Genomic DNA, 27,500 nt, shown 5'->3' with positions numbered 1-27,500 from the left:
ACTACCACCTGAGTGTTAATTTAAGTTTGGAGCAAGTAAAATGTACACCACCTCAGGGAGTGTGCCTTTAGCTGACCGTGAAAAGTGAAGAAAATCACTGCTGTAGTTGATACTTTGCATTCAATATGAAAAGTTTTTATACAGTTGGTACAGAGAAAGCCAAAGTTTCATTTTGCCAAACCCACACCATACTTCCTAACCGCCTTTGTGTAAAAACTAATACAACGTGTCAAACATAAGAGCAGAGCCCTCAGTTATACATTGGACTGGTGAAAGAAGTGAGGAAAGGTTTGCCAAAGGTAAAACATAAAGTTAATTTTGGTATGATTTTCTTTTCATTCACATTCATACCAGGTAGACTTTGTCAAATACCTATAGTAGGGAGGAACTTGTTCATGCATGCAGAACAAAATAAAATAAGATTAAAAGCTCCAGGAAATCAGCCTACTTCAAAAAACCATTAAAATGTGCCTATCCCTCAAGCTTTTCAAATGTGTTAATTGTCGTGTTTCAGTCATGTAAATATGTTTCAGCATAAAGTAACCAAGATTTCCTGTTATAGAAGCACCGCTATCTGGGGGTGTGGGGGCAGGGAGGGACGAACGAGGACTAAATAACACACTGTAATGAAACCTGCCTTTGGGCAGCGCATGCTGCAGTTCTGAATGCCCAGAAATACTTCGCAGACGCTCTAGGCTGCCTAGCAATGGGGATTTCTAATTCTGGCTAGCTTGACAAAGTAAATACAACTATTGAACATAAGGCAGCTCCTAATAAAAAACAACAATTCCCCCTTGTAAACACCTACATTTGGCCCCATTAAAAATTCTTTCTTCATACCCAGGAACTAGCAGACCCTGCAATGTGGGGGTCTTAAAGTAACTGAAGAGCAGTCAGGAGATTAATGCTGTCAGGATGTTTTACGTTGCCATTTCCACCGAGCACTCCATACCCCATCTCAGGACTCGGTGGAGCAATGTTCTGCATGCACTGTAGGGCATTATGCAAGCAAACACATTGGCCATTATGCTCTCAGTACTCATTCATGGACAGCCAAAGGGAAATCAATATATTTTTTACATATGCTGTACTTACATACAAAAAAATAATGATTGCCACATTTCCAAAAGGAGGGTTCATCAAACGCTGCCAATTTTGAAAGTTATTTAGTGGATGGGCATTACCCTGATACCTTAAGCAATTATCCGATTTCAGAAGTCCCTGTTTTCGGCTTGTTCACATCTTAGAATTCATCTATTCCATAAACTAGCAGACAGCCCTCTGCCAGTCGCTGCGCTGAATATTGGATCTGCTGAACTTCTAAAAATCTCTGGTATTTAGGGATCAACCTTGAGTTTACACACACATTTATCTGCTAATAGTTTACTGAGCCAGACGTTTCAGGGTGTATTAAGCAGCAAACATTAGTTTGAATCCTACAGACAAAAACAAAGAGAGTGTTACCTTTTGCCACCTCCTGAGTAGTTTCCATATGCTTTAAAAGGAAAAAAAGAAAGGTATAAAAAGGAATTCTCATATAAGTAGTAGTCTTAATTTATTTTTTAAAAAGGTTTTTTTCCTCCCTCAAGCTCAGCATTCAGTTCTAACACGTGGTATGTTCCCAAAACACCTTACTACTGTGTAGCCACCTCAGGGGTGGTACCTAAAATACTGCTTCTAAAACGTCTCCTCACTTGTAGGGGATAGAACGGGGGCTTCCTGGACAAAGCAGGCGTGAAGCCCTATCAGAATGGCAGTCTGTGCGCGGGGAGACCCCAGTCTTCCTCCACGTCCTGCCGCAGCAGCGGTGGGGCCCTAGGTCGCAGGCTTCTCTCCGTTTGGCCCTGCTGGAGCTTCATTCAAATTCTACGCACTCTGGAGCTTATACGCTCCTGCCTGCATTGTGCGTTCCAGAGCCACACAAGCCTTGGGGCAAGCGGCAGTTGGAGACCAGTAAAAACACTGCCAGAGAGAGAAGCCCTGTACACAATTAAGGAAAAATGAATGGAAGGGGGTCAGTTGGGGAGATGTGGAGAGTCTCGCTGAGGCGATGGTTCACAAGCAGGGGATCACCGGACGGCAGTGGCCATGTGTGACTTCTCCGTCCCATCCCTTTATCCCAAAGAGGAAGCTAAGGAGGGCCGGAGGGAGGCATGTGTCAAGTATTTCTACTGTCCAAGTTTAGGTAACAGTTTAAGCCACCTTATTCCATCTGTAACCTAGATGATTTTTTTTCCCATCCTCCTACTCATGTTAGAACATGAATGAGAATAAAATATGCCAAGGAGCAAAAGAGGGACCAAAAAGAAAAAGGAAAAGGTACTTCCTTTAGCTTGTCTGGAAGGTAAAACCATTTTCAGCTAAGTTCTTTAGGAGCAATCCAGTCTGTTCTCTGTCAATATATGAAATAAGAAAGGAAAATAACACAATGCCCCCACATCTTAAGTGTGTGCAAGTTCAGGAACATTGGGACTGACACTTGGTGGTATTCTTATTACTCTACAGTCCAGAAGCTTCTGGCTCACATTTTAAGGGGATTAAACTTGGCACACCATCCCCCCAAAACAGGACTGCCAGAGTTTCTCCTCCACAAACATTTCACACAGGGCCCAACCACTCCAATTAGAATCTTCCTGTTGGCTTGGCCTGACATTGAGAACCACCATGTCCCATAGGAGGAAAGTGGGAATAAGAGATACTGTGGACCAGTTAGGAGATAGAATATATTTGTGAATCAGAAGAACACAGAATCTGGATAGGCCAGTGTATACCACCTTTTCGAAAAATTCTATCTTTAATAGAGTATATCTGTTTGTAGTTATTTACTCAAAATGTATATGCATGGTTTTATAAGGACATGGTGACATAGCCCTGGTACTCAGAGAAAATAACTTTGCATCACTCCTTTGTCACCCTATGCTCAAAGAATTAAGTCCAAGTCACTCACAAACCTTCCACAATCAGATACCTACCTACCAAGCCAAATTTCTCCTAGCCACTCCCCTGTTTGTTGACTGCTTCAGAAAAGCTGACTTTTTTCCTGCTCTGCAAACATGCCAACCTTATTCCTGCCTTAAGGCTTTTGCATTTGATTGCCTTTGCCTAGAAACTTCTTCTTCCAGGTCTTCATAGATTCCTTCTCAAATTGAAAATCTTAGCTCACATGTACTCTCCAGAAAGGCCTTCACCAAATAAAAGTGGTACCCTCCCCAGCTAATACCATATCACTATGTTTTAGTTCCTTAAAAGCACCTCTCACTATCTGAACTATAGTCATTTGTTTGCTTTCCTGTATGTTACCTATCTTCTCTCCTTGTGTCATGTAAATGTCTATATACTGTCCATTTCTGAAGCTGTAAGTTCTTTGAAAGCAGGGGTCTTTGCCTGGTCTGTTCGCAGTTTTATCGCTCGTACTTAGAAGAGTTCTGGGACATAGAGTAGTGAATAAGAATATGGACTTAGAAGCCAGACTTCTTGTGTTCAAATCCCATTCCAATGTCCTGAGGTTGTGACATCCCTTCTGTCTTTTCAAACTTGGTCACATGATCCACAGTGAGCTGAAAGGGAGGCATGGAAATGGGATTTTTATTGAGAATGGTCACCTATTCAAGAGTTCTTCTACCAAAGGGAAACAGGAGAATAGATTTTGAAGGATACTCATCAGACTTTGTCATAGTCCACAACCCATTGGAACCCAAATATCCATGCACGGCCCTCTTCCCACACACTGCGGCCTCTTTGGGGGTGAGTGGGGAATCCTACTGGCTAGAAACTACAGGAACTCTCTGCCCTGGCAGGAGAGGACTTCAGCCCAGTTTGTAGTCCCCAGTTCTGCTCTCTGTAAGGAAATCCCTTGTCTCTTATCCTCTGTATCCTTTTAGGAAGTTATTCCTTGTCCATTAACATTCATGGCTACATGACGTCACCATCAGAGAGTATACTTTTGGGGGGCTTTGTAGCTCTCCCAGCCCACCTATTACTAGATCAGGTTTGGGGACCTAAGATTATTTTAGGGGTCGAATAATCATAGACTTTTGACCAGGTTTGTGATTTCTTTGCCGGTACAATCCCCTCAAGACTTTAGAAGGTTTTCAGTCTGATCACTTCCCTTCAGTCCTACACGCAAGTAATCACAGCCAGAGAGTTGTCTAGACAAAGTTCTAGGTTCAGGAAACAGCAAACCGATCCCATCGAATTATTTTATGCAGAGAAAAAGTTTATACCAGAAAACTGGGGAGCTAGCGAAATAACTGGAAGGGCCGGAGGACATCACCAACAAACTGGCCTCAGGGAAGCTGTTGCCTCCTGGGTCAGGAAAGCGAAGGGTTGGGAGGCCACCACTGGAGCTGTTGACTGAAGACGCACACCTCTGTGGCTGTAATCTTGTGGCTGATAGGTTTTCACCACCACGGCCACAAGTGTCCCCTGGCCCCCACTGAAACACTGGTCTGGCATCCACTTCTGCACTTGCCTCTCAACTCCCACGGAGCTGTTGACCAGTCACTGGAATACGGATGGGGGGGGGGGGGAAAGTCCCTGCAATAATACTTGCAAACTGTAGTAGAGCTTCAAGAAAATAGCTTCCGCTTCTCTGCCACCTTCTGAATCTAGCACAATGCTTCTAATTGGAGAAGGATAATTCACACCTGTCCAGCCTCCATGGAGAGCTTGGGATGGAGATCCTTGTCGACCACAGCTGTTACATTCTAAGGCTTGAGTCTTTTAAAGTTTATTTATTTTTCACACACACACACACACACACACACACACACACACACACACACAGTGTTGGGGGGGGGGGGCAGAGAGAGAGGGAGACACAGATCCGAAGCAGGCTCCAGGCTCTGCCGAGCTGTCAGCAGAGAGCCTGATGGGGGCCTCAAACTCACAAGTCAGGTGAGATCATGACCAGAGCCAGAATTGGATACTTAACCGACTGAGCCACCCAGGCACCCCATTGAGTCTTATTTTCTGACCTTTCTGTTCTACCTGTGTCCCTCTCTTTCACCTTGTTAGTCTAGCTTGATGCCATCTAAAATAATCAACTTGAGAGGGAAGGTAAGACCCTTCTTCTGACTTTCATCTCTGAACTGGCTCCCATTTTGTAGCCAGTCTCTTAATGAGGATATTTCACCAAAGCTTGGAGACACCAACGTCTTCTGTGAAGCTTGCCTGCTTCAGCATGTAGGGCAGAAACAGTGGGGGCTTTTTTTCAGTCCTCTGAGGCCCCAAATTAGCAAGGCTTTCGTCAGTTTAGACTCAGGGCTGCAGACAGAGTGCCTCACACAGAGGTGTGCTCTTTCTGACACTTCTTCCAAATTCTCCCCTTTTATAAATAACATTGCTGGATGTGGCCAGAAGCAACTAGCACAACAGTTTTCTGAATTTCTCCACCATTTCACCTGGAACCACAGATGAGGAGGTAAAATTTTTGCCTTCCGAGTTATCACAGTCATAACAAGGGTCACCAGCCTTCCAGTTTGCAATCTGACCTCGCCACCCACTTTCCAACCACTAAGCCACTTAAATCTCAGAACCCAGGTACCAAATTCTGCATAAACAGGATACAAGTTAGTCTGTTATTACAGAGATCCAAAACTACCGTGGCTTAAATGATACAGAGTGCACATATGTCTCCCTTTAAAGGCCAGGTTAGTGACCCAGGGTCCTTGGGTGGCCACATGGTGTCAGGAAACCCTAGACTAATTTTCTCCTTTTGCTGTAGCCTCCTCAACCCATAACTTCCAACTGATCATCCAGAATGGTTGATTCGGTACCCACTTCCAAGTCTACATTTCAGCAAGTGGGAAGAGGGGAGTTAGGCTTGCCTTCATATTTGTGGAGCCTAGAGCAATAGTGCAAATAAAAGACCACATAATTATTATATCAAGTTGCCAAGCCGTGAAACCAAGAAGTTGCCATGGTCTTCCTTCACAAATACAACTTCCTGGAAAACCAAGTTTAAATTTATGATATGGGTTCTACTCAAGAACTTGGAGACACGGGGAGAACTGGCCTGCCGCCCACCTCCTTCCTCTTCCACACACAGGGCCACATGCAAATGCTTGGGGAACACACAGCCTGCACACCCAAACGCCTTCCACACGCCACACAAACAGCAGTCCCTTGGCTATTCCTGGGACGGCAGGGTGTGCACACAGACAGCACGATCCACCCTTGTGGCACAACCCTGGGAAAGAGACCGTGCCGACTTTGTAGCCATTTGGATGGGGAGTTCTGAATTCTGAATACCCAGAGCATGTCCTATAAAGAAGGGGCACATCCTCTTTGCCCTAAGATCCCTCACCCCGTGAGACAGGGTGGATCAGAGCCCAAGATAGAGGTCCTCTCGCCAAAGTGAGGGCAAAGGGAAGTAAATGGCGCCTCCCCTTTTTCACAGATCTGACCCTAAACGTAACCGTAAGTGACCAATACATAGTCACTGAGCCTCGTCTACTGACAATGCAAGTTGAGAAATGTGACAACTTATTTTGGGAGAGAGAAACAGTGTGCACATGTGCGCCCTGGGGAGGGACGGGAGGCGGGGCGGAGAGAGAATCCCAAGCAAGCTCTGTGCTGTCAGTGCAGAGCCCAACCTGGGTCTGGTTCATGGCGTGCCACCTCATGTACTATAAGGTCATGCATGACCTGAGCCAAAACCAAGAATCAGACCCTTCACTGACTGAGCCACCCAGGCGCCCCCCAGAGATTCTTCTACCGGCTGCAAAGGAAGAGAATAAGATATTGGGAGTAAGCTAGCTATCTCTGCCACAGACACATGCCTTTTCACAAATCACACTTTTGTTTAGACAAGTGAGTTCTTCACAGTCTGCTTTCAGAGAGGTGAGTTTGGAGGCAAGACAATACTGTCAGATATAATTGACGGTCAAAATAATTGCACACCTGAGCATTTTTCAATGGGCAGCCAGTATGCAATATGCCAGCTCTGAAATTTTGTCTAATTTTCAGATCAATCAGGAAGAACCAAATGAATTGTTTTCCATTCAAAGGATATAGTATAATTATGACATTCAATAAAACAGTTTTAATCTTAACCCCTCAGAATGAATTGCATTTTAAACAAAAACTAAAAGCTAAAACCTGACCGTATTTGGCAGAATTTTTTTTCCAGAAATATGCAGCCACTGCCTAACGTACACTTACCAATCCAAAAAGAGCAAAAATCGGTTCTGGCATTGTTTTCCCCTGCCCTATTCATATATGAGAATAACACAAGACTCACCAAAAACTAGGCAGATGCGTCTTCCACATGGCAACATTTAACCCGGCATAGAGTAACTGCAGTATAACATTACATTGTAATGATGGAACACATGTAACAATGTAAATATAATAATTACATAATGGCATATGACCCGGACTTATTTTGTAAGTTGAAACAACACTCTAAAGTCTTGTGAAGAAGTAATGCCAATACCGTGGTGACGAAGACAGCAAGGTCTCCTTCCCTCTGTCCTCACCCCACGCCCCTGCAAGGAAATCAGTCTTTCCACAAAGGAAAGGGAAATAATTATGCATCGAGCAAGAGGGACTCTGAACTGAGCCTTCTCCCCCACCCCCTGGGCTAGCGGAGGCATCAGGTGTGCGTTTCCTTGGTCCGAAAGTAAGAGCGGAGCCCGGCATCCAGCAGCAGCCACACGCCAAGGGAGCGCGCCTGGCTCAGGATTGTTTTGCTCTGGCCCTTCTTGAATCTATAGCTGACTCTGGTTGTCTCCCAATATCCATCCGCTTCATCTTCCATAGGATTAGGTTTGTTGAACAGTTTTACACATTTTGCAACATTTCCCAGCCTCCCTTGTAGCCAGCCGGGTGCAGCCATGTCTACGTTCTGGACATGAGTGGAAGTGATGTGTTCAACTTCCAGGTCTTGTGCCTTCTTGCCCCCTTCTTCCCAGCGGCTGAGAGAAAGCAGACACATCAGCCTTGGAGCCAGAAGTGGAAGAAGCACCTGTTGAGGCCGGCAGACCCGTCCTCACAGCTCAGAATGCCCTACTTCTGACTATAAAATGGGAGAAAAATAACCTTCTGCCCCTTTTAAGCCACTATTTGGAGGGGGTAGGAGTGTCTCTGTACTCCAGCTGCTCAGCCTGTGCTCTAGTCCATCCCCGACCATTCAGAGCGGTGCCTCGTAACACAGAACCTGGCCTCAGGACTCAGCAAGTCATCCTCTAGTGAGGGCATCACACGGCTCTTGAAAGAATCTGGAACGGAACAGGATGGCTAGTCTGTTTAACTTGTTTTTTCTCCTCATCAGGTAAAGAGGGAGAAATGCTTTAAAAAGTCGAGTAGAGAGAAGCTTTATCTTCTGGCATGTCCTTTGTTAGTTATTTCGTCAGCAATGAAGACATGTGCAAAAGATGGATTATTAAAATAAGACGGGCCCCAAATTGCTTCTGCAATACCGCCGTGCCTGGTTTCCCTGGCCCAGAAGCAAGGCACGTGACCGACCCCATTGACACTACTGCCTAAGTATGAGGGAAACCGTTTCGACTTTTTAAGTCTTTCCAGAAGCCAGGACTGTGATCACAGCTCCCTTGGAGATTTCCTCACAGGGCCGCAGTAGAAGGCAACGTTCTCTCGCTGCTCTGCAACAGCACAAGACTGAGACCCGCTGGCTAAGTCTCGTGTTCCGTTGTGCTGCTTACAGTCATGGGTGGCTCGCCACAGCTGCAGAGTTCTCTCCTTGCCTTAAAGAACGCACTTATTTTTATCGTGTTGAGCCATATGTATTTTTATGAGTCATCTCAACGTCTTTTTTGGAGCAGGAAGCAATGTGAATAAATTAGTGTAGTTGATACTTCAGAGAACACTTATGCATCTCGTTTGATCCTGATCCTGACATTCTCATGAGGAGAGGATTATCCCCCTGTGATAGAGGCAGACACTGAGACTTACACAGGCAAACTGACTTGCCAGAGGTCACACTGAGAGTGAGTGACAGAGGGACATCAAGCTTCCCCTGGCTGCCTCTGTTAAGTGACCAGTGTGGAACCTCTGTGTTGTACGGTGTTTATAACTTTTCATTTAAATTGGCTATGGGAGTGCCTGGCTGGCTTAGCTGGCAATGCAGGATCTCAGAGCTGTAAGTTCGAGCCCCACCCTGAGGGTAGAGATTACGTAAAAACAAAATCTTAGAGGCGCCTGGGTGGCTCAGTTGGTTAAGCGTTCGACTTTGGCTCATTTCATGGTTCGTGAGTTCAAGCCCCGTGTCAGGCTCTGTGCTGACAGCTCAGAGCATGGAGCTTGCTTCAGACTCTATGTCTCCCTCTCTCTCTCTGCCCCTCCCCTGCTCATGCTGTCTCTCTCTCTCTCTCTCTCTCTCTCAAAAATAAACATTAAAAAAATTAAAATAAATTGGCTGTGTCTTAAAGAACAAAAGAAAAATCTATCAGAAAGTATTTTGAAATATTAACACTGACTCCTGTGAATCTGAGTAATACAAAGTATGACCATTCAGGAAATGTCAGAAATATAAAAAGGATGAAAACAAATGTCTGTTCATCTGTGAAGGGTTAAAATGTGCGACATCAAAGAGAAAACAAACAGTGCCTGGTGGTTTGGTCTTGGCAAAATATGAAAAATATAAATTGATTAAACTAATTTTAATGGGTATTTACCTGCAATTTGTCTCAAGTCCAGGTGTAATCCAGGTTCATTATCTTGCCCCTTCTGCCTGGGGACAGTGAGTGCTGAGCACAGGTCTGGCAGGCTGAGAGAAAAGGAATTAGGAAGGGAAACTCCGGAGCCAGGGAACCCAGTCCCGCGCCTCTGCACGGGCCCAGTTCAGTTGCCGACTCAAGAAGGAACAACATACGGACAGCGGCTGAGCCCGAAGAAGAGACAGAGACGCAGGCAGTGGGGGAGGATTCTCAAAGTCTGACTAGGCTCAGCACCCCCCAGGGCTGCGAGCAGAGCTCTCCTGCTGCTGCTTTGTTCTGACCTGGGGCTTCCGACGGGCCTAAGGGTGCCTTCTGGCAGGAGCTCCCTAATCTGCCAGAGTATGTTGGCAGCCCCACGGTTTCCCACCTCGTAGCACCAGAGAAGGAAGACCCATTAACCCAGTGGGATCACTGCAGATCACCTAGGCCTCTGGGACACATCGGGGGCTGTCACATCTTTCTCAAATCCCTTTGCCTCCACAGAAATCATCATTTCAGACAAGGCATCAAGGGGGGAAACAGGCACACAGCCAGACAGGCAGCTCTTGCATTAACAGCACAATCCCTTCCGCCCAGAATCTGGGTAAAGAAAATCAAGTGGGAAAAGTTTCCACTCAAGATGCAGGAGACGTTTCTGGCCCTTGCCTCGGAACTCCAGGAATAAAACGAGAAAGATCAATACCTTGGTTTGGCTTCCAAAATTGAAAATGGTATAGTATTTTTTTTTAACAGTCTGATTTTTATTTAAAGCATTACTCAAGAAACAGCAAGGTCTAAAAGTTTCTATGTCCCCGCAGCTTTGCAGTTTTATTCTAAAGGAGGTCACATGCTATGCAGAGTATTTTACAGCGTGTTTTTTTTCAGAAGACAGATCTGGGGTACAGCAGCATCTGAACCTTTGTATGTCAAACGCGTAAATGCTTTGGAAGCCTCAAAGGAAAAGTCCCGCACGCACCTGGCAAGCCCGGAACCTGATCTCTCCTTCTTCCTCCCTGCTTCACATCGCACTGACATGGCGCTCAGGGGGAGGCTCAGAAAGGAAGAAAGCAGAACCCACTGGTTGAGAATTTAGAGCGCATAGTAAGCTCACTCAAGCAACAATCACCAAAGCTGGCGAAATCGCTCACATATTTCCAAGAGCCATCGTTGAGCTTTTTCAAAGGACATAAGCATGTAACTAGCGTTTACAATGTAGCATTTGTTCAGAAGCATTTCATCATATCAGCCAAAATTTTTTGTGCTCAGAAGTTACACACGAATGATAGTTGACTTTTCTTCAAAGCCATTCAACCTGAAAGATTTCCAAGCATGTCACAGGTCACATTTAGCTACTTTTGCTATGAAGGGCTTTCAGCCAACTGGCTCACGTTCATTGCCTAGAGAAGCAGAGGAAGAGAAATTTTTAGCAAACAGGTACGCTCCTGAAATAAATCGTATTATGGCGTTCTGAGCGAACTACACTATTTCCTCACTTAGATTATCAGAAGAGTGTGACCCTTCACCCAGATGCATCTTAAAGATGTATCAGCTCTAATGTTAAGCAAATCATCATTTGTACGTGTCAGAATCCACTTCATTATTTGGCACCTAGCCCATCTCCATGAAGCTTTCTCCTGCTCTCCTCCGCCCACCTGTTTTCTGCTGTGTCTATGCCTTTCTTACAGACATAGGTTGGCCTTCTCACTATGATGGTTACCAGCTTGCTTGTCTTACTTGTGTTCCTGGAATTGTTAGGAAACGAGGAATGAGGAAGGTGCTGCGTTCACCTTGCACAGAGTAGACTCTAGATCTTTGTTGACTCCAGTTGATTTCCAAAATAGCCTAATCACCATCTGACATCATCCTTATGAGCTCCCAACCTAAAGTAAACACACACACACACACACACACACACACACACACACACACATTGTTTTATGGTGAATTTTCTTTAAGTTGCAGATAACCTTTGGATCATGCATATGTCCTAGTCATTTCTCCTTCGGTCCTTAGCAATAGATCTTAGAGAAGCATTGAAGTTCAGACATATAATTAGATATCTCTTGGGGTGCCTGGGTGTCTCAAGTCAGTTAAGTGTCTGACTTATGCTCAGGTCATGATCTCATGGTTCATGAGTTTGAGCCCCACATCGGGCTCTGTGCTGACAGCTTGGAGCCTGGAGCCTGCTTCCATCTCTGTGTCTCCCTCTCTCTCTGACCCTCCCCCACTCATGCTCTGTCTCTCTCTCTCTCTCTCTCAAGAGTAAAGGTTTTTAAATTTTTTAATTAGGTGTCTCTCTCCCTCCAGTTTCCTCACAGGAACACTGACAGAGTTAACACTGCAAAGACATCCTAACCTCAGACTTTAGAGTCAGGCATGTCTTACAGATTCCTGTACCTTTCATGCCTTCGTTCCTGCCTGAAATAAAAAAGGGCTGTGAAGAAATGAAAGAATTGTTTAAAATGAAGAAACAAGTGTGTCTTTATTTGAGCTTTTTAGAAATCATTCGAGAAATAGACAGTTATTTAACATACGACAGGTTGGGTGCTATGGATACAAGTGAATATGACTATATGGATATCATCATGTGGCGATTACAGCTTTTCTCGACCTTTCTGCCATCTTTGTTGGTCATATGTCCATCATGGGGTCTTTCATTCTAGGTATATTGGCAATAAATAATAAGTACAGGCAAACTGAAATCAAAGAAGAGATTTTTCTAAAATTTTCTAATCTTTTAAAATATTTTGATCCTCAGCACACAGCTTGTGTTTACATGACAGTCAACAGGCCTTTTATCAGGAAAGAAACTAGCCAGAACATATGCTTATAGATCATAATATTTTGACCAAAAAAATGGTTCTCCCTTTTTCATCTCTACTTTTTTTTTTTTCCATACTGAAGGGAGTTTTCCAAATGAAGGGTTTCAGATAGCGCGTCTCCAGGTCAGTCTGCTCCCACAGGCTTTGGTTCGACATCGGCGGGCCTGTCCTGCCTCACTTCCCTTTAGCCTCTTCCACTCGCTGTGTGCTTCACACAACAGATGTGTGCCTCTGAGCCTGGATTTTTGTGAAAATCGTATCGGCTGGGGGAACTGACAGTTAAAAGAATTTGACAGAGATCCTTTTGAAAACCAAAAAGTTCTTTTATTTTTGACAGAGAGAGAGGGAGAGAGCAGGGGAGGAGCAGAGAGAGAGAGAGAGAGAGAGACAGAATCCAAAGCAGGCTCCAGGCTCCAACCTGTCAGCACAGAGCCCAACACGGGGCTCAAACCCACAAACTGTGAGATCATAACCTAAGCCAAAGTCAGACACTTAACCAACTGAGCTACCCAGGTGCCCCAAAAAGTTATTTTAAAATATGAGTATTTCTCTTTAATTACAGTACCTTTTGTGAATTATGGTCACTTCTGCATTTGCTTGAATTAGCCTCTATCTGCAGAAGAACAGTTAAGACAAGAAGATGGTGAAAACTAAACTATACTTTTGAAAACATAACCAACCTCATGCATAGAAACAAACTTACCAAGACCTGAAACTGATATCATAGTTGACTTACCTGAGCATATGGAGTACTGACCCTTTGATTGGTATCTTTTTTATCCTTATGTCAATTATGTCAATATTTCTACAAAATGTATAAGTTCCTAAAGAAAGTATAGCCTTGAAATAGAATCATCAGGTCAACTTAACAAAGGGAAATAAGCATTTATAGGAATCTGTAATTGCTGAAAAGCTACATTCAGTTAAAATATAGCATTTTGGAGCCCTGGCAAAAACAAAACAAAGCCAAAAAAACTACCTTGCCATTATTATAATAGTGTTATTTTTCAAGTATGCCTTTTATTTACGCACTCATGTGTCTTCATTTTGACCTAAATAAGAGACACCTTAAAATGTTTGGGACTCTGGAACTGTCCACCTAAGATCCGTGGCCCAGTTTCTGCAGGGGCTACAATTTGTAAAACCTGGTAGGAATGAGATGTGATTCTATTGGGCTTCAGTCTGAAGAATTGTTTTAGCAGGAATTTTATATGCAAGACTAAATGCTGATCAACAGAGCATAATATTGTATTCTGAAGTGTGCTGGCGAAAGCAAAATTAATTTTTTTTTCTTCCTTCCTTCTCCTGGAATCTCCTGCTATAGCGACTGCATCTGCCTCCAGACGTGTCAGACACGGTGAGCCGCTCGAGCAAACAGGACGTGGCAGGGCGCGCAGGGCTGCGGGGCCCGGCCGGCAAGACGCACCTGGACTTCTAGGGCTCCTCCTCCGGAGCGGCCCGCGGGTCGTGTGCCGCCCTCCTCGCGGCTGCTAATAGCTTATGTAAATATTTTTCCTAACGACTTGACCCTCCAATCCTTGAAAAACAGCATTGCGAAACGAGGCCACCGTTCCTCATCCTCCTTAACCAACTTTGTCTACAGAAAGAGTTGAGCAAAAGTACCTTCATTTGAACATTGTGTTTGACGTGTATCTACAGAAAACAGATGACCTTATTTTTAAATAAAATGTCAAAAATTCAAAGGGCCTTCAGTGGTCGTTAGTGTACATGTGTGAAGGCACGTAGTTCATGGGGAAGTGCATGTGACGGCAGGTAGCATGTAAAACAGTATGAGGTTTGTACGGAAAACATTTTCTCTTTATTTCTGAAAAAGTCACTTGCCCCCAAAAATGCTAAAGTTTTTTGTTCTCAAAATGAGAGATTCATTTGGTCACATAGGAAAACTGTAATAAAATGAATTTGCATTTATGCATCCTGTTAGTAAACTGATGAAGGCAAAATGATATTTCGGGATTAAGATTCCGTTAAAGATAAGCAGTCTGCCCTAGTGGTTAATAAATATAAAGAACCTGAGGGACAGAAAGCGTAGAAGAAGAAGTTGACGGTCTTCTGTTTAGTGATCCTGAACAACTGAAGTCAGCACTGTGAAATTACGTCAACAGACATAATTCAGGATTGAAATTCAAACTGACAGCGACATTAATGCCAGGAGAAAGTATGTATTGAAGCTTGGTGAGAGATTTTTACAGAACACAGGTCTGAGACAAAGCAGAAAAGTAAAACTAACTCAGATTTCCATTGCGTCAGGTAAGCCCTTTGTGATCTTCGGTTTCGAACTTTGGTTGGGAATGTACTTCTATAACCACGTACACATGTGTTTTGGAGTAGATAGCATATCGAAATAGTTTCCATATAGAACAGTAGGTTTTTGAATCATAGTTCCATATTCTCAAAGCTTTTGACACACAGACAAAAAGTGAAGGTTGAAAAGTAACTTGCATTTAAGTAAAGAACCTCAATTTTTAAAAAGCTGTTTAACATCCATTGGGAGAAACCGAATTTCCAAAATTCAGCTTCAGATATGTTAGAATAAATTTTGGAGCAGTTATAACTAGCATTTTTAAGCAGTTTGCTTGTAATACACTACAAATTATACTTATTTGCTCTTGACAACACGGCAGAAAACAAAGACTGGGTTTTTAAAACTGTCTAAGCAATATGATGAATGTCAGTCACTTAGGAAAAAAACCCAGTGTAGCATAAACACATACTGTATACAGGTTTTATTCAGAATTAGAATAATTGAATCAATGACAGTGATTTGCCAGGATGTCAAATCTCTCCATCATATCCTGTCACTACCAGTTTATTTTTTGTGATCAAAATCAAAAAGACAACTATTTTGTCACCCGCTATTTTATGAGTACTAAAAATCAGGTTCTTATATTTTTTTAGAATGTCTGGTTTATTTTTTTCACTTCTTTTAATTCGAAAGACACAAATTCTTCCCCATTTTCTTTTCAAAATAAAGTTTCAGAATTGATCTGTCAGTTAAAATTAAAGGGCTTTTATATTAAGCAAAGGTGCTTTTAAATTTTAAAGCAACCTCAAAAAATCAGTTGAGTCCATAGATAATAAATAATGTGCAGGTGCTCCACAGAAGCGTCACTGTGTCCTTCGAGAGCCTTACGAACAATCTGAATAAACTCAAGTGGATATTGTAGCTGGGTTATTATTTTAATAACTCTGACCCTTTTCTTACCATGTTGGGATTCACTTTATACGAACACACAATGGAGCGATTATATAGCATTTGACTCTGAAAAGGAAATGTGAGGTCATCAGATACGTAAACCGCTTGTCAGAAATGCTTGCGAGGTCATGGATTTACCGCCCTGGCTGCTGGGTCTATAAAATGTCTATATGCTTTACAAACAGAGAAACACTATAAAAATTGAATGTGCATATTTGAACCCTTATCTTAAATATAAAAGAAACTTTTCAAACTCAGGAGAAGCGCATGTTGAACAATAATAGTAGCGGGGCTTTCCGAGAAGCCGGTCCACGTGCTTTGTGGTTCTGATTCTCTAGGCAGGCGTTGTCAAAATAGGCTACAGAAGGATGTATATTTATGTTTTCCCTTGATAAAAAGTCACTCAAAAAATGTGTTTTCCTTTCTTCTGGGAACATTATCGATTATCCATATTCTGATAATTCACTACATAAAAATACTGGTCTTTAGTAATGCTATAGTAGGTATATGGACCATTTTGATACATTATTAACTCCACTAACACCTTTTTTTCAATTATCAACTTGTCTCAAAGGTATAAATATTTAAGTAACCATGCCAACCACAGTATTTGAAATATCCTCGTATCTTTTAAATGTTTCTAAAACTTCATAACCATATACAGTTACAGTATTCATTCCTTACACTAGATTTGCCTTTCTTTAACATGAGGTAAATATTTTGACTACTGCACCCTGCTCTCAGGTGCTAAGGTTCTAAGAACTTTTGAATTTCTTCTTAGTAGCCATCAGTTTCCAATTTTTTCTTCCTCTCTTCCATTTATTTTTTTTTATCTCTACCTCCAGAATCTGCAAATACTAACACTAGAAAAAAAAGCCCACATTAAAAAATAATAATAAAAACACTTCAAAAGGAAGCAACACTCTGCCATCAATTCCCTGTCTTTTAATTTTAAAGAATCAGACACCCGCATATACATACAAAAGGGGGGGGCCTATCCGTTTGTTCAGAGCCCATTAGGAATGTCATCTCTAAAACATCCTATTAATGCTTTCCAAAGATAGTCACCCTCAACACCACCGGACTTAAATACTAACCCTAACTACTTACACTTGGAACTTTAAAAATGAGTAAGTGAAATCATTCAGGAGCAGGCAAAAAACAAAAACAAGAAAACCAAAAATTCCACAGATGAGATTTAATCTTGAGAAACAGAAAAGGGAAGGATTTGTGTTTGGCCTTCTTGAGCCAAGCATTATAGAGAGGAGAAAATTTTGCCTTTTTTATAAATCTTGCTAAATATTAAGGCTTATAGCAAAAAGAAATAAGAAGAATAGAGACCCCACCATATATAGCAAAAAACAACAACAACAACAACAAAATAAAGCTAGAGCTTAATACCGTACAGGTGAATTTTAGGAAACCTATTTCTGATTGGGAGGGAAAAAAGGTAGGGAGAAATGATGCTGTAAGCCACAGCAAGCAGCCAGTTGCTTATCAGTTAGGAGTTAGGAAGCCCAACTTTGGAGGGGGGGGAATATTCTGGAAATCCATTCAGAGTAATTTGAATGTTTCTCATTCACTCAGCTCTAATTCTGTTCACCTGGTCAGCCTAAGTCAAGTTTGGAGAACCACCTAGGCCCTCAGTCTTGCGATTCTACTGAGGACACCCAAGACACATCGATGGCCCCCATCCTGGCAGATGGCATGGAAGCCCCCCCCCCCTGCAGCGTTCCCAGTGATAAATATATAAATATACCTATCGGTAAATAAATACAAACAAATGATTTCGACAAGGAGGGCACCGCTTCCACAGCGCCAGCCGCGCTGGCCCCGGGAGAGTGCCTGGAGCTCCATCGGAAGGACAGCTCATCTCCCTAGGGCGAGGGCAGAAGGCAGGGCTCCGTCCTGCTGGACGGGCAGCTTCTGCAGCTGGGCAGCCGTTTCTGCAGACTAAACCAGGCTGCGCCGCTGCGCCCTGGCAGTCCTGACCCTCAGAGGACAGGTATACGTGCCCGAGCGCACACACACAGACCCTCTGCTCCCCCAACGCTCCGCTTCTCCCTCGCCAGCTCCTGTGCCCGCAGTGCCACGCCCAGTTCTCCCAAGTCTGTGCTCTGCACACGACGGAGCCGCGGGCCAGGACTGGCTGCCCGACCCTGACCCAAATCAGAGCCGGTTGGAAGCCGCCCCTTCTCGCAGGGAAGGAGTGAGCCAGCCAGCAGCTGCAGCACACACCACACCGCCCTTCTCTTGACAGTCCCCGGGTACATGTCCCTCAGGGAATACAGGCAGCAAAATGTCAGGAAGTAGATCTGCGCCGGCGACTGTACCAACAGTGCGCATGCGCGCAAAGGCCACTGCAGACGTGTGCAAGCATGCAGTGAAGGCTGACATTGAATAAAACTATATGCGCACATATAAAAACTGCACTCAACCTAGGAAGGTGTCTCTAAATGTGCAGTGACTCTGGTGGAATAAAACGATTAGTATATAGCATGCCACAGAGATGAAGCATAACGATCTGTTCACAAGTAACTGTGTAACCAGAAAATAGTAGATATTGAACTAGAAGGCTGTTTTTGAAAGCCTCTAATTAATTTCTATATTTCTGATCACTTGCCTTTGGGGATTCAAAACAAAACAAAAGAGCAGAGTACAATTCAGTGGAAATGTGTCTTTGTCCCCAGAGGTTTCTGCTGTGCAAGCATTTCATCCAGACGGCCAGAACCCCCAGCCTTTGACTGAACTTTGCAGAAAACTTATCTATATTGACTTATATGTTGCACAGAACAGACAGAAATAAAAGTCTCAGACAGGCCTTTTTCACCCAACAAAGGCTTATTTTTTTCCATCCTTTGCTTGGGCTCAAGCACTCCTGCCCTGCGTGCCGCCACTTTAAACATGATCAGATCTGTGCTTCATTGCAAATAACAACTGACCAACAATAGGCCCCGCTTCATAGATTTGGGCATGTTTGGCTTAAGCTGCCAATGACTGAAGGCCTTTAGCTCCGATCGGCCAGTCACAGTCCGCTTTGTTGTTGTCTGTTGATGTGTCTGTGCTCATTATTCCTTGACATGCAACATCCCCCCTCCACCCTCCAACCATCCACAACCGCACAGAAAGCGAGATTCAAATGGGAACAGCTGTAGTGGTTCAATGGGAAATGATGCCTCTTGTGCAAAGGGGAGGGAGAGGGAAGGGAGAGGGCCTATTTGAGAAAGGCAACAGCTTTCAGAGAGTCTTGTATAAGAAATCTACTTCTGAATATACTTCAGTGAAATCGCTGTTGAAACAGGCTGACAATGGAAATCTGCCCAGATTGAAAATGCCAGCCCTAATTCAAAAGACAATTCCTAGTTAATAGCTTGTTGCATTTTTAAATTATTTCTAGACTTTTGAGTTTTTGCATTAAATGGCTAACTGGGGAATGTGACTATTTTTATATATGTACGTTGTGGGTACAATTGGGCACAGATCTACACGCGGCTTTAAGTGGATTTTTTTTCTAACACATTTCTAATTAATGAAGCGGTAAGAACTATTTAAGAATTTTCAGGATATAAAATAGAGTATGTATGAAGGTAACCGTTAGTTTAGAATGATAATCTAACATGGAAACAAAATTTGTAACACCACACTATGAGGTTAAAAAGAAAATAGTATAATAAAGGAAATACAAAGGCTTTGGCATGGTTTTTACAATCAACAATGGTTAATTTTGATATGTAGTTGTGAACAACTTCAAAAACACTTAAGTTTAAAACTCTTGCAAGCACTTTTAATTGATTAGGAATGAATTCTAGATGCACAAAATGATTGGACTGTGAACAGTAATACAACTATATCTAAGAACAATTAATTTTCGCCGGCCAAGAAAGAAACGTATGATCGCATGAAAATGTGTATAAAACATCTATAGAGTATTCTTGTCAAATATAAATGAAATTAACTTTATTATAGAAATCATTCTGAGGATTTCTAGGGAAGACAAATACTTACATTTTGACATAAAACAAGTTGGATTTTTATCGAAGACACACTCTACCTTTTAGCTATCAACTTTTTTCTTCCTTGAATTTATATCTTACCCTTTTTTTGCACATAAACTTCATCTGTTAACAACCTTTGGAAAACCAACAGATATTCTTACATAAATCTAGTGCGTGTTGTTCCAGGTTCGATTATACGCAAAGGAATGATACAAACTTGGAACATCAGTCCATAAACTATGAACAGATGGTAGAAGTATTTGATAAAACTCTTAAATTTGTGGCAAAGCTTGTTGATCACGGTTTCTTTTTTTTTTTTTTAAACAACTTCATGACCAACACAGATCAAACATCCATCCAGGCTACGTTGTTCTTTTTTTTTCATAACATACAAATGCCCATTTACAAATAATACACCAAAATGAATAAAAGTTTGGATACCAAAATGAAGATTTGTTCCAACTGATAGCGTGCCTTCTGTATACAAAGGTCCTTGCTTCAAGTCCGTTCCCCAGGGGTTCGACACGGGACACAACTGCAGATCTGAAGTGCTTCTAACAGCCATTTTCCTTTCCTTCCTGAACGCCCAACTGTTGTGTCCACATAGTCACTGACTGAATTCACACCGTATATCCTTTTTTTTTTTTTTTTTACTGTAATCTTGGCCAATATTGAGACATATCAGGTTCACTTCCAGGAACTTGAACGGGAACTGACACACCAGGGGAAATGAGTCCTAGAAGTGGATGAAAGAAATAGCCATGTAGAAATTCCCTTCAAGAGACAAGCATGGAGCATGAATTTATAGGTTTAAAAAAAAAAATCTCTTAATACTTTCTAACATTCTAACTGTATTTAAAAAGAAATACAAGCAAAAAGTCTCACAAGCAAAAGTAGAACCTTCAGAAACAACATTACATGTTTATACATATCTACTGAATTCCAAGTATACACACACACACACGCACACACACACACACACACACACACACACCAGAACACCTCCATTTGTTTGCATGTTTGGAACTTTAGCAATAAATCTATCTCTTGCAAAGGGCCACCTGGGTGGCTCAGTCGGCTAATGTCCAACTTCAGCTCAGGTCATGATCTCGAGGTTTGTGCGTTCAAGCCCTGTGTCAGGCTCTGTTCTGACAGCTCAGAACCTGAAGCCTGCTTCTCTCCTGTGTCTCCCTCTCTCTCTGTCCCTCTCTCTCAAAAATAAATAAACATTTAAAAAGTTTTAAAATAAAACTATCAGGGGCACCTGGGTGGCTCAGTTGGTTAAGCGTCCGGCTTCCGGCTTCAGCTCAGGTCATGATCTCATGGTTTGTAGCTTTGAGCCCCGAGTCAGGCTCTGTGCTGACAGCTCAGAGCCTGGAGCCTGCTTCCGATTCTGTGTCTCCCTTTCCCTCTGACCCTCCCCTGCTTGTGCTCTCTCTCTGTCTCTCAAAAATAAATTTAAAAATTTTAAAAATCTTTTTTTAAATGAAAAATAAAACTATCTCTGGCAAACCAAGGTGGTACTTCTTCAGCTGCGAGGAAAGGCCTGGAGGGGCTGGGAAGGTGAGAAGTCTTTCCCCAACGCTCACCACACGCTGCTCACTCAGGGGCCCTCACTGCTGAGCTCTGGCTAGCAGTCTCTCTTCAGAACACTGCCATTCTCAGGCCCCATCTTCCTATACAACTTCTGTGACCCAATCGAGGAAAAACAACTTTGCTTTTTGTCTCCATGGTGTCAAGTTACTAACTGCCTTGGCTAAATTTCCCCTTCTGATCAGTCCCCCCACCCGCCCCCCAGAAGTGAGCAGCAGAGAGTTAGACACGCCAGCACACAAGGCCAGGAGGTTCTTTCTAGGGTAACTCCAAGTGACGTCGGAGCCCCCGGCAAGAGCAGCTGTACAGGCCGCCCCCGCGCAGCCCGGGGGAGCGGCGGCTCACCTGTGGAAGTGGCGCCCGAGGTGCCCATGGGCTGACTGCTCATGTGCGTCTGCATGTGGGGGGGCGTGTAGGCGTCGTAGCTCCGCCCGTTCACCGAGGGGCTGGTGGGCAGCATGCAGGAGTACGAGGAGGTCTGGCTGGGGACCGGGGGCTGAGGGAGAAAGGCAGAGCCGTGGTTACCGAGCCGCACCACACACAGCCACCTCCCCGGGCTCTCTGCTCCCGAGCTCTGCCCACAAGTCTGGTCCCTGAAGACGCGCTGGTGGAAAGTGTGACCGTGGGGCCTCCACCAGCCCTCCCGCTGACCACTGCTAAAGTGAAGTTGGCTAAAAGTAATATAAATTCGGACAACTGTCTAACTAGATGGTTGGTGCTGCCCATAAAATTAATAGGGTTTCTGTCCATTTTCCCCTTGGACCTCTGCTAGCATCTTCAGAGAATCTACAGCATGAGGACTTCCCTTAAAACACACCCCCTCCTCTCCTGCAAATCCAGTCTATTCGGGAACATAGTGACCCCCCAGGTCCGGTATCTCGGGCTTTGGGCAGAGAATGGTGGATGGAGTTCTCCTTAAAGTCTACTTCAAGGGACCTTGGGAGGCTTCCATGGTTGGACTCATGGGATTAAAAATTCTTTAAAGAGACACATCAGTTATGATCTCAGATTAAAGTGGTTGGAAGTATCAGTGAATGCCGAGCCCCATCCTGAGAATTAGCTGTGACTTCCTTACAGACCTAAACACCCAGATTGGGTTTTATACACAAAATTGGGTCACTGCCCTCTAAGTGTCTGGTCTAGTGGTATTGAGGAGGTAAAGCTTTCTCCTAACTGAATAAATACACAGGGCTGGGAGAAAATCCTTCGTGAGCTTGCACAGAGCTACGCCAGGGCAGCAAGATTGGGATGAATTAATAAAAGCATCATACTGGGAATAAGGGAGATGATGGTACTACTCTGTTCTGCAAACTGCAGAAATTATTAACATTTCATGATCCACATTCTCAGAAAGAGTGACACATTAGAGAAAATTCAGAGGAAGACACCCACCCTTTGTAAAATGGCTGAAGATTTGGGTCAACAAGATGAACTGATGGACAGACAGACCAGCACACCCCAATTCCAAAATTCAGAGAGTAATTTTCTCTGAACAGTAGAATCACTAATAATTTTTTAATTTTCTCTATGCTTTACAAAAGTATATATGTTTTGTTTCATAGAAGCTGTGTAACTTTTAAAAGTCAGTGTGTGAAATAAATTGACCCCCACACCACTTTATAGGTGGAAATAACCTTAATAAAAGAGTAGCACTTATTTAATCACTTAGATATTTCTCATATACAAATTTTGTTATCTTTGCAGAAACCTAGATGCCGCGTCAATTTACAAAACTGAATAAGACATTCAGTGGCCTTATTAAAGTCAGAGGATGACTGCTAACATCAGGTTCAAAGAGGCAAGCAGGCCTTGAGGGCCCTGCCAGAATTTCAGCTCACATTTGTTTCTAATTCCCAAAATCATTTCCTCTAGGCAACCTGACTTCTGGAAAATTCCAAAACAGTTGTAGTGATACCAACCAATGGGCTGTTAATCCCTTAATTCACATTAATTGCACTATGGCTACTAATATCCAGATGCAATAAAAATAAACGCGTGAATAATTCCTCTGAAGTCGCTTATCTAGCCGCTTGTATATTTGTCTGGAGGCTGTGAAACATTTATTTTGCTGTTATTTGGGCTTGAAATTCATCAAAAGATGTTCAGTGGTGAGTAAATAATCTGTAAGCCCACAACTGTTTCCAGCAGCGGCTCACGCCGGCCAGTCTCACACCATCCGGCATCTTCTAAGCAGCGCACAAACAGGAGTCCTGGGAAAGTCACCACAGAAGGCGCACCGGAAGGAAGACCAATTTTTTTTTCCCATCAAGAATCCATCCAGCTCTAAAGTTCTAATACGCTCCACCTGCCTTCTACAGCTTCCATCATAAAGGGCGAACCTACTCCAGGGCCTGGCCCACGGAGGAGCTGATAAACGTTTGGGACGGAACGGAGAGCAGAGGCAGGCTGTCACCCTGAGGGAAGACCATCAGCCTATCCAGGCAGTGAGGAGCACCACAAACTCATTACATGACCCTTGGCGAAGACACACTAAATTTTTAGCAAGTACCTGTATTCCTTTTTTTTATCATAAGCCGTAGAAAGAACACTCACCATTCCTTTATATCAAAGTCTATCCCGCAATCCAAATATAAATCTTATTTCTGATCCTTTTTTCTTCCTCACTGGTTTGTCATATGTACACTAAATAGTGTCCAAAATGCATACACAGGTTATATATTCATTAGCATGAACACATTAATAGAAACCCAAACTTAAGGATACCAACCCCTTACTATCTGATAATGTGCCAGTGTTATTTCCGTTTTTGGACACAACTTTCACCGATACTCCAAACATGCCCCATTTCCACCCAACGTTATCAAGCTAACATCCTCTAGAAGCAAAAGGCAGATTAACTTGGCTTTTTAAGAGCACGAATCAATCAATCGATCAGTCCAACTACAAGAGTGGATTGACTGTTTTCACCTCAGCCTTGACTGGCTAAGCTAATCACCGCAGTGCGAGAGGCCCCCGCGGGCGCATGCATGGCCCGTGAGGTCTGCAGACCCTGCCCCGTTCTCCACTTCCTCCCCAGGCAGACGACCGCAGCCTCACTTACTTGCATAGGCAGGTTATTCGCCATCGTGAAGCTGGGCATGGGCGGCAGAGCGCTGTACGTGTTTGTGAGGGCTGTGTCCGTCCGGCCCAACATGGAGCCAGAGGTGAAGGAGGAAACTGCAGGGAGAGAGACACCGCAGCCGGTCATGCTGAAAGTCAGAGTCAGGCCAACAGGTGAAGCACAAGAATTACTAGTCGTAGTATTCAAATTACCAGGCGTGGTGGGCTGTGGGATTGGCTGGTAGACGCTGGTGCTGAAACTACTGCTGATGGGGATGTGGCTGGGCGTGTTGCTGGCCTGTCTCCTCTGATTCCTCAGTTTTTCTTCTCTTCTCCATTTGGCCCTCCGATTGGAAAACCATACCTGGAAATCAGAGGCAACAGGTTAGGCCTGTGCCTACAACTCAACGTCCCCCCTGGTACTTCCTCTGCTCCCCACCCCCACCCCATCCCCCTGTGGCAGCAAAGCATTTAGCAGACTGAACCTTTTACTATTTGTATCAATGAACGGTGTTCCTTAGAGGCACCTTTGTCTCTAGAAAGGGCAAAGCATGAAACCGCATGTTCTCTGGGTACCTGTATTCTTGCTTCAGGTAGATCTATTTTGGCCGCTAGTCTTTCTCGGGCAAACACATCTGGGTAATGGGTTCTTTCAAATTCTGAAAGAGTAAGTGGCGTTTTCTATGTTGCACCAGAACTACACAAAATGTTTCAACCAAGTCCTGGATCAAATTGGTTCCCGCCTCCCCATTTCTGTCCCTTCCAACCAATTCCCTTTAAAATGCTGCTACTATGAACACTGTACTTGGAAGAGCTATCCCACCAAAACCACGTTACATTTCCTTTGGAAGGACATTCATTTGAGGACCCTTCCGTGGCCTGAATTAGCAAAACCATCATTTTTTCTTTATGAGAAGTCAGACTCTTAGTCTTTGAATTACTAGTACATGAAAAGAAGAAAGAAAACACACACACACTGAAGAGATGCCCAGAAAAAAAAAAAAAGAAAGAAAAAAGAAAGCTTTTCAGTCCTCTATGCAAAGGGCCCTGGCTAAATTTAGCTCTTTGTACTGAAGATGTGGCATTTAGTTTGATTTACGGCCTCCCTACGTTGAAAAACTCCATCACCTTTCTCCAGGGCCTCAATTTGCTCTTGGGTAAAGGATGTTCTATTTCTTTGCAGCTTCCGCTTCAGCTGAAGTCGCATTTGGGCCTCGTCTGAATCTTCTCCATTGGAACTGATGGAGTTGGTATTCTCTCCCCCTCCTTCCTGTTGCTGGCAGCCATCTGGAACAAAAAGAAAAGGACAGTAAGAGAAATCAAGAATAACTCCGAGCCTCCAAAAGGGGCCTGGGTATAACCATAAACTCCAAGAGCAGTACATTGTGAGAGTCTCACCAAGACAGTCCCAAGGTAACCAAGCGTCAGTCTCCTTCTAATAAAAGACATGAGTGACACATGCTGTCTTACCACCATTTTCTTTCTTTCTGTTTTTATCAAGAAGAGACTGCACAATACGGACATTACAGAGTGGCGTTTCTTTGAATAACAAAACAAGTGCTGAAGTTTCCAATTAAAATGGTTTTTCCTAACTAACCTTGAGTCCCAAACGCTTCACCCATTTCCCCTTTCCCTGCAGAATTTATTTACCTATAGCTCTGTTGGGAAAATAGAAGAGTGATGTTCAAGATTTCAGCTGATCTATAATCAGTAATTCCTATCTAATCAATTAGATGTTGATAGGTTTGTAGAAAATGCTATTAAGAAACCAAACCAAGCTTGTAATCTTTTTAAAAAAATATTTATCTAGTTTTTATTTGAATTCTGCACAGTCAATTTCATTTTAAAGGTTGTGAATTTAGAAATGCTTGCATTGTTCTGCAGTTTTATTCAACTATTGTATGAGCGCGCTTTGCCTTGACACCTATTACCAGCACAGTTGTAATTATATCATCACCAAGAACAGGCTATAATTGCTGAAAATGGAATTTTATATTTAGATAAAAGGACTGTCCATTCTTTGTAATGTGTTGCACCAGAGAAAAGTAAGATTTCTTTTAAATTTTTAACGTGTAATTTTAAAAAAGAAATAGTAGAGAGTTCACTAACTAGCTAAATATGCTGCAGCTGAGTCCTTGGCATATCATTTAAGTGGTACATTTTTAATTAGGGCATTTCCACCACTTTTACTGTAATTTCTATCATTAAACAGGGGAAAGTTTTATTGTTTTCCCTTGCTGCTTCCAGGGAAGATGTACCCTTGGGCGAGCTGTACCTCGCCCTGCCTCTTGCTCCTGAGGCCACATCCTGTCTGAAGGGAGGACTCAGCCCTCACGGAGCCTCCAGAGCCACTGCAGGCGGGGTCCTGCATCTTGGGTCCTGAGGCCCCGGGGGATACCAACAGGGGCTGCCCCCATCCTAGAAATTTGGCCGCTGGGGGGGAGGGGCCTCTAGGGGCGCGTTGGTGGGAATCGACTTGGCCAGGAATATCATTTATAACCAGGAGACAATAGGCAGCGCCTTCAAAGAGTTCAGGGAATTGTGACAGGATCTAGTGGGATCTTTTCAGAAACTTTGAAATGTTTTAAAACCCCAACTTTCTCCCCCATTTAAACAGGCGGATTCATCGGCACTGGCCACCATATGGGCCCTTGGAGATCTATTGAGATGACCACCAACACTTGAATAGCGAAGGGCTGCTTTTCAGCGCCGCACAATGCCCCGTGAGTAAGGGAAACTATTAAACTCCTGGGGCAGGAGCGTTGGCAAACTTTCGTGGGCAGAATTTTGAGGCCACAATGAGCGCGGACAACAAAAGGATTCTCTTGAGGCGTGCAGCGGGCCACATTGTGTCACAAGAAGCCCAGTCAACAGACTTTTCAGTGAAGTGTGTTAACCCCTCTGCTCTGCTATCATTAATCACTGTCCGAAGAGAGGGCGCCTCAGTGCTATTTAGGGCGCTTGGCTGGGGGGATGGAGGGGGGATGGGGGGCCAGAGCAGGGAGTGGGGAGAGACAGGAAAAGTAGATGGGGACCAGGCGGGCTTGTGTGGGAGGGGTGGACGGGGGGGGGGGGGGGGGGGGGGGGGGGGGGGGGGGGGGGGGGGGGGGGGGGGGGGGGGGGGGGGGGGGGGGGGGGGGGGGGGGGGGGGGGGGGG

The 27,500-nt window shown here is 43.8% G+C and overlaps 2 protein-coding genes across 7 annotated transcripts in view; one reads left to right on the top strand and one right to left on the bottom strand.

The window, feature by feature from the left end:
• The window catches only part of ELP4 (elongator acetyltransferase complex subunit 4), a 238,494-nt gene extending 224,310 nt beyond the window's left edge, over positions 1–14,184 (top strand). The window contains exon 10 of the mRNA XM_029914792.1: positions 13,806–14,184. Coding sequence (XP_029770652.1) covers positions 13,806–13,919 — 114 coding nt within the window. The 3' untranslated portion in view covers positions 13,920–14,184. The remainder of the gene's footprint in view (positions 1–13,805) is intronic.
• Positions 14,185–20,304: 6,120 nt separating this feature from the next.
• PAX6 (paired box 6) overlaps positions 20,305–27,500 on the bottom strand; it is a 28,335-nt gene continuing 21,139 nt past the window's right edge. For 5 of the 6 annotated variants that reach the window (XM_029914672.1, XM_029914674.1, XM_029914675.1 and 2 more), the window contains 6 exons: positions 25,472–25,630; positions 24,920–25,002; positions 24,557–24,707; positions 24,345–24,460; positions 21,629–21,779; positions 20,341–20,426 (listed from right to left, as the gene is read on the bottom strand). In XM_029914672.1, coding sequence (XP_029770532.1) covers positions 20,341–20,426; positions 21,629–21,779; positions 24,345–24,460; positions 24,557–24,707; positions 24,920–25,002; positions 25,472–25,630 — 746 coding nt within the window. Of the gene's footprint in view, positions 20,427–21,628; positions 21,780–24,344; positions 24,461–24,556; positions 24,708–24,919; positions 25,003–25,471; positions 25,631–27,500 lie in introns of all 6 variants that reach the window. The other variant, XM_029914677.1, reaches the window with a different exon arrangement.

Source organism: Suricata suricatta, chromosome 11, assembly GCF_006229205.1.
Source record: "Suricata suricatta isolate VVHF042 chromosome 11, meerkat_22Aug2017_6uvM2_HiC, whole genome shotgun sequence".
In the NCBI taxonomy this organism is placed as follows: domain Eukaryota; kingdom Metazoa; phylum Chordata; class Mammalia; order Carnivora; family Herpestidae; genus Suricata; species Suricata suricatta.
This window is presented reverse-complemented; position numbering and strand designations above follow the sequence as displayed.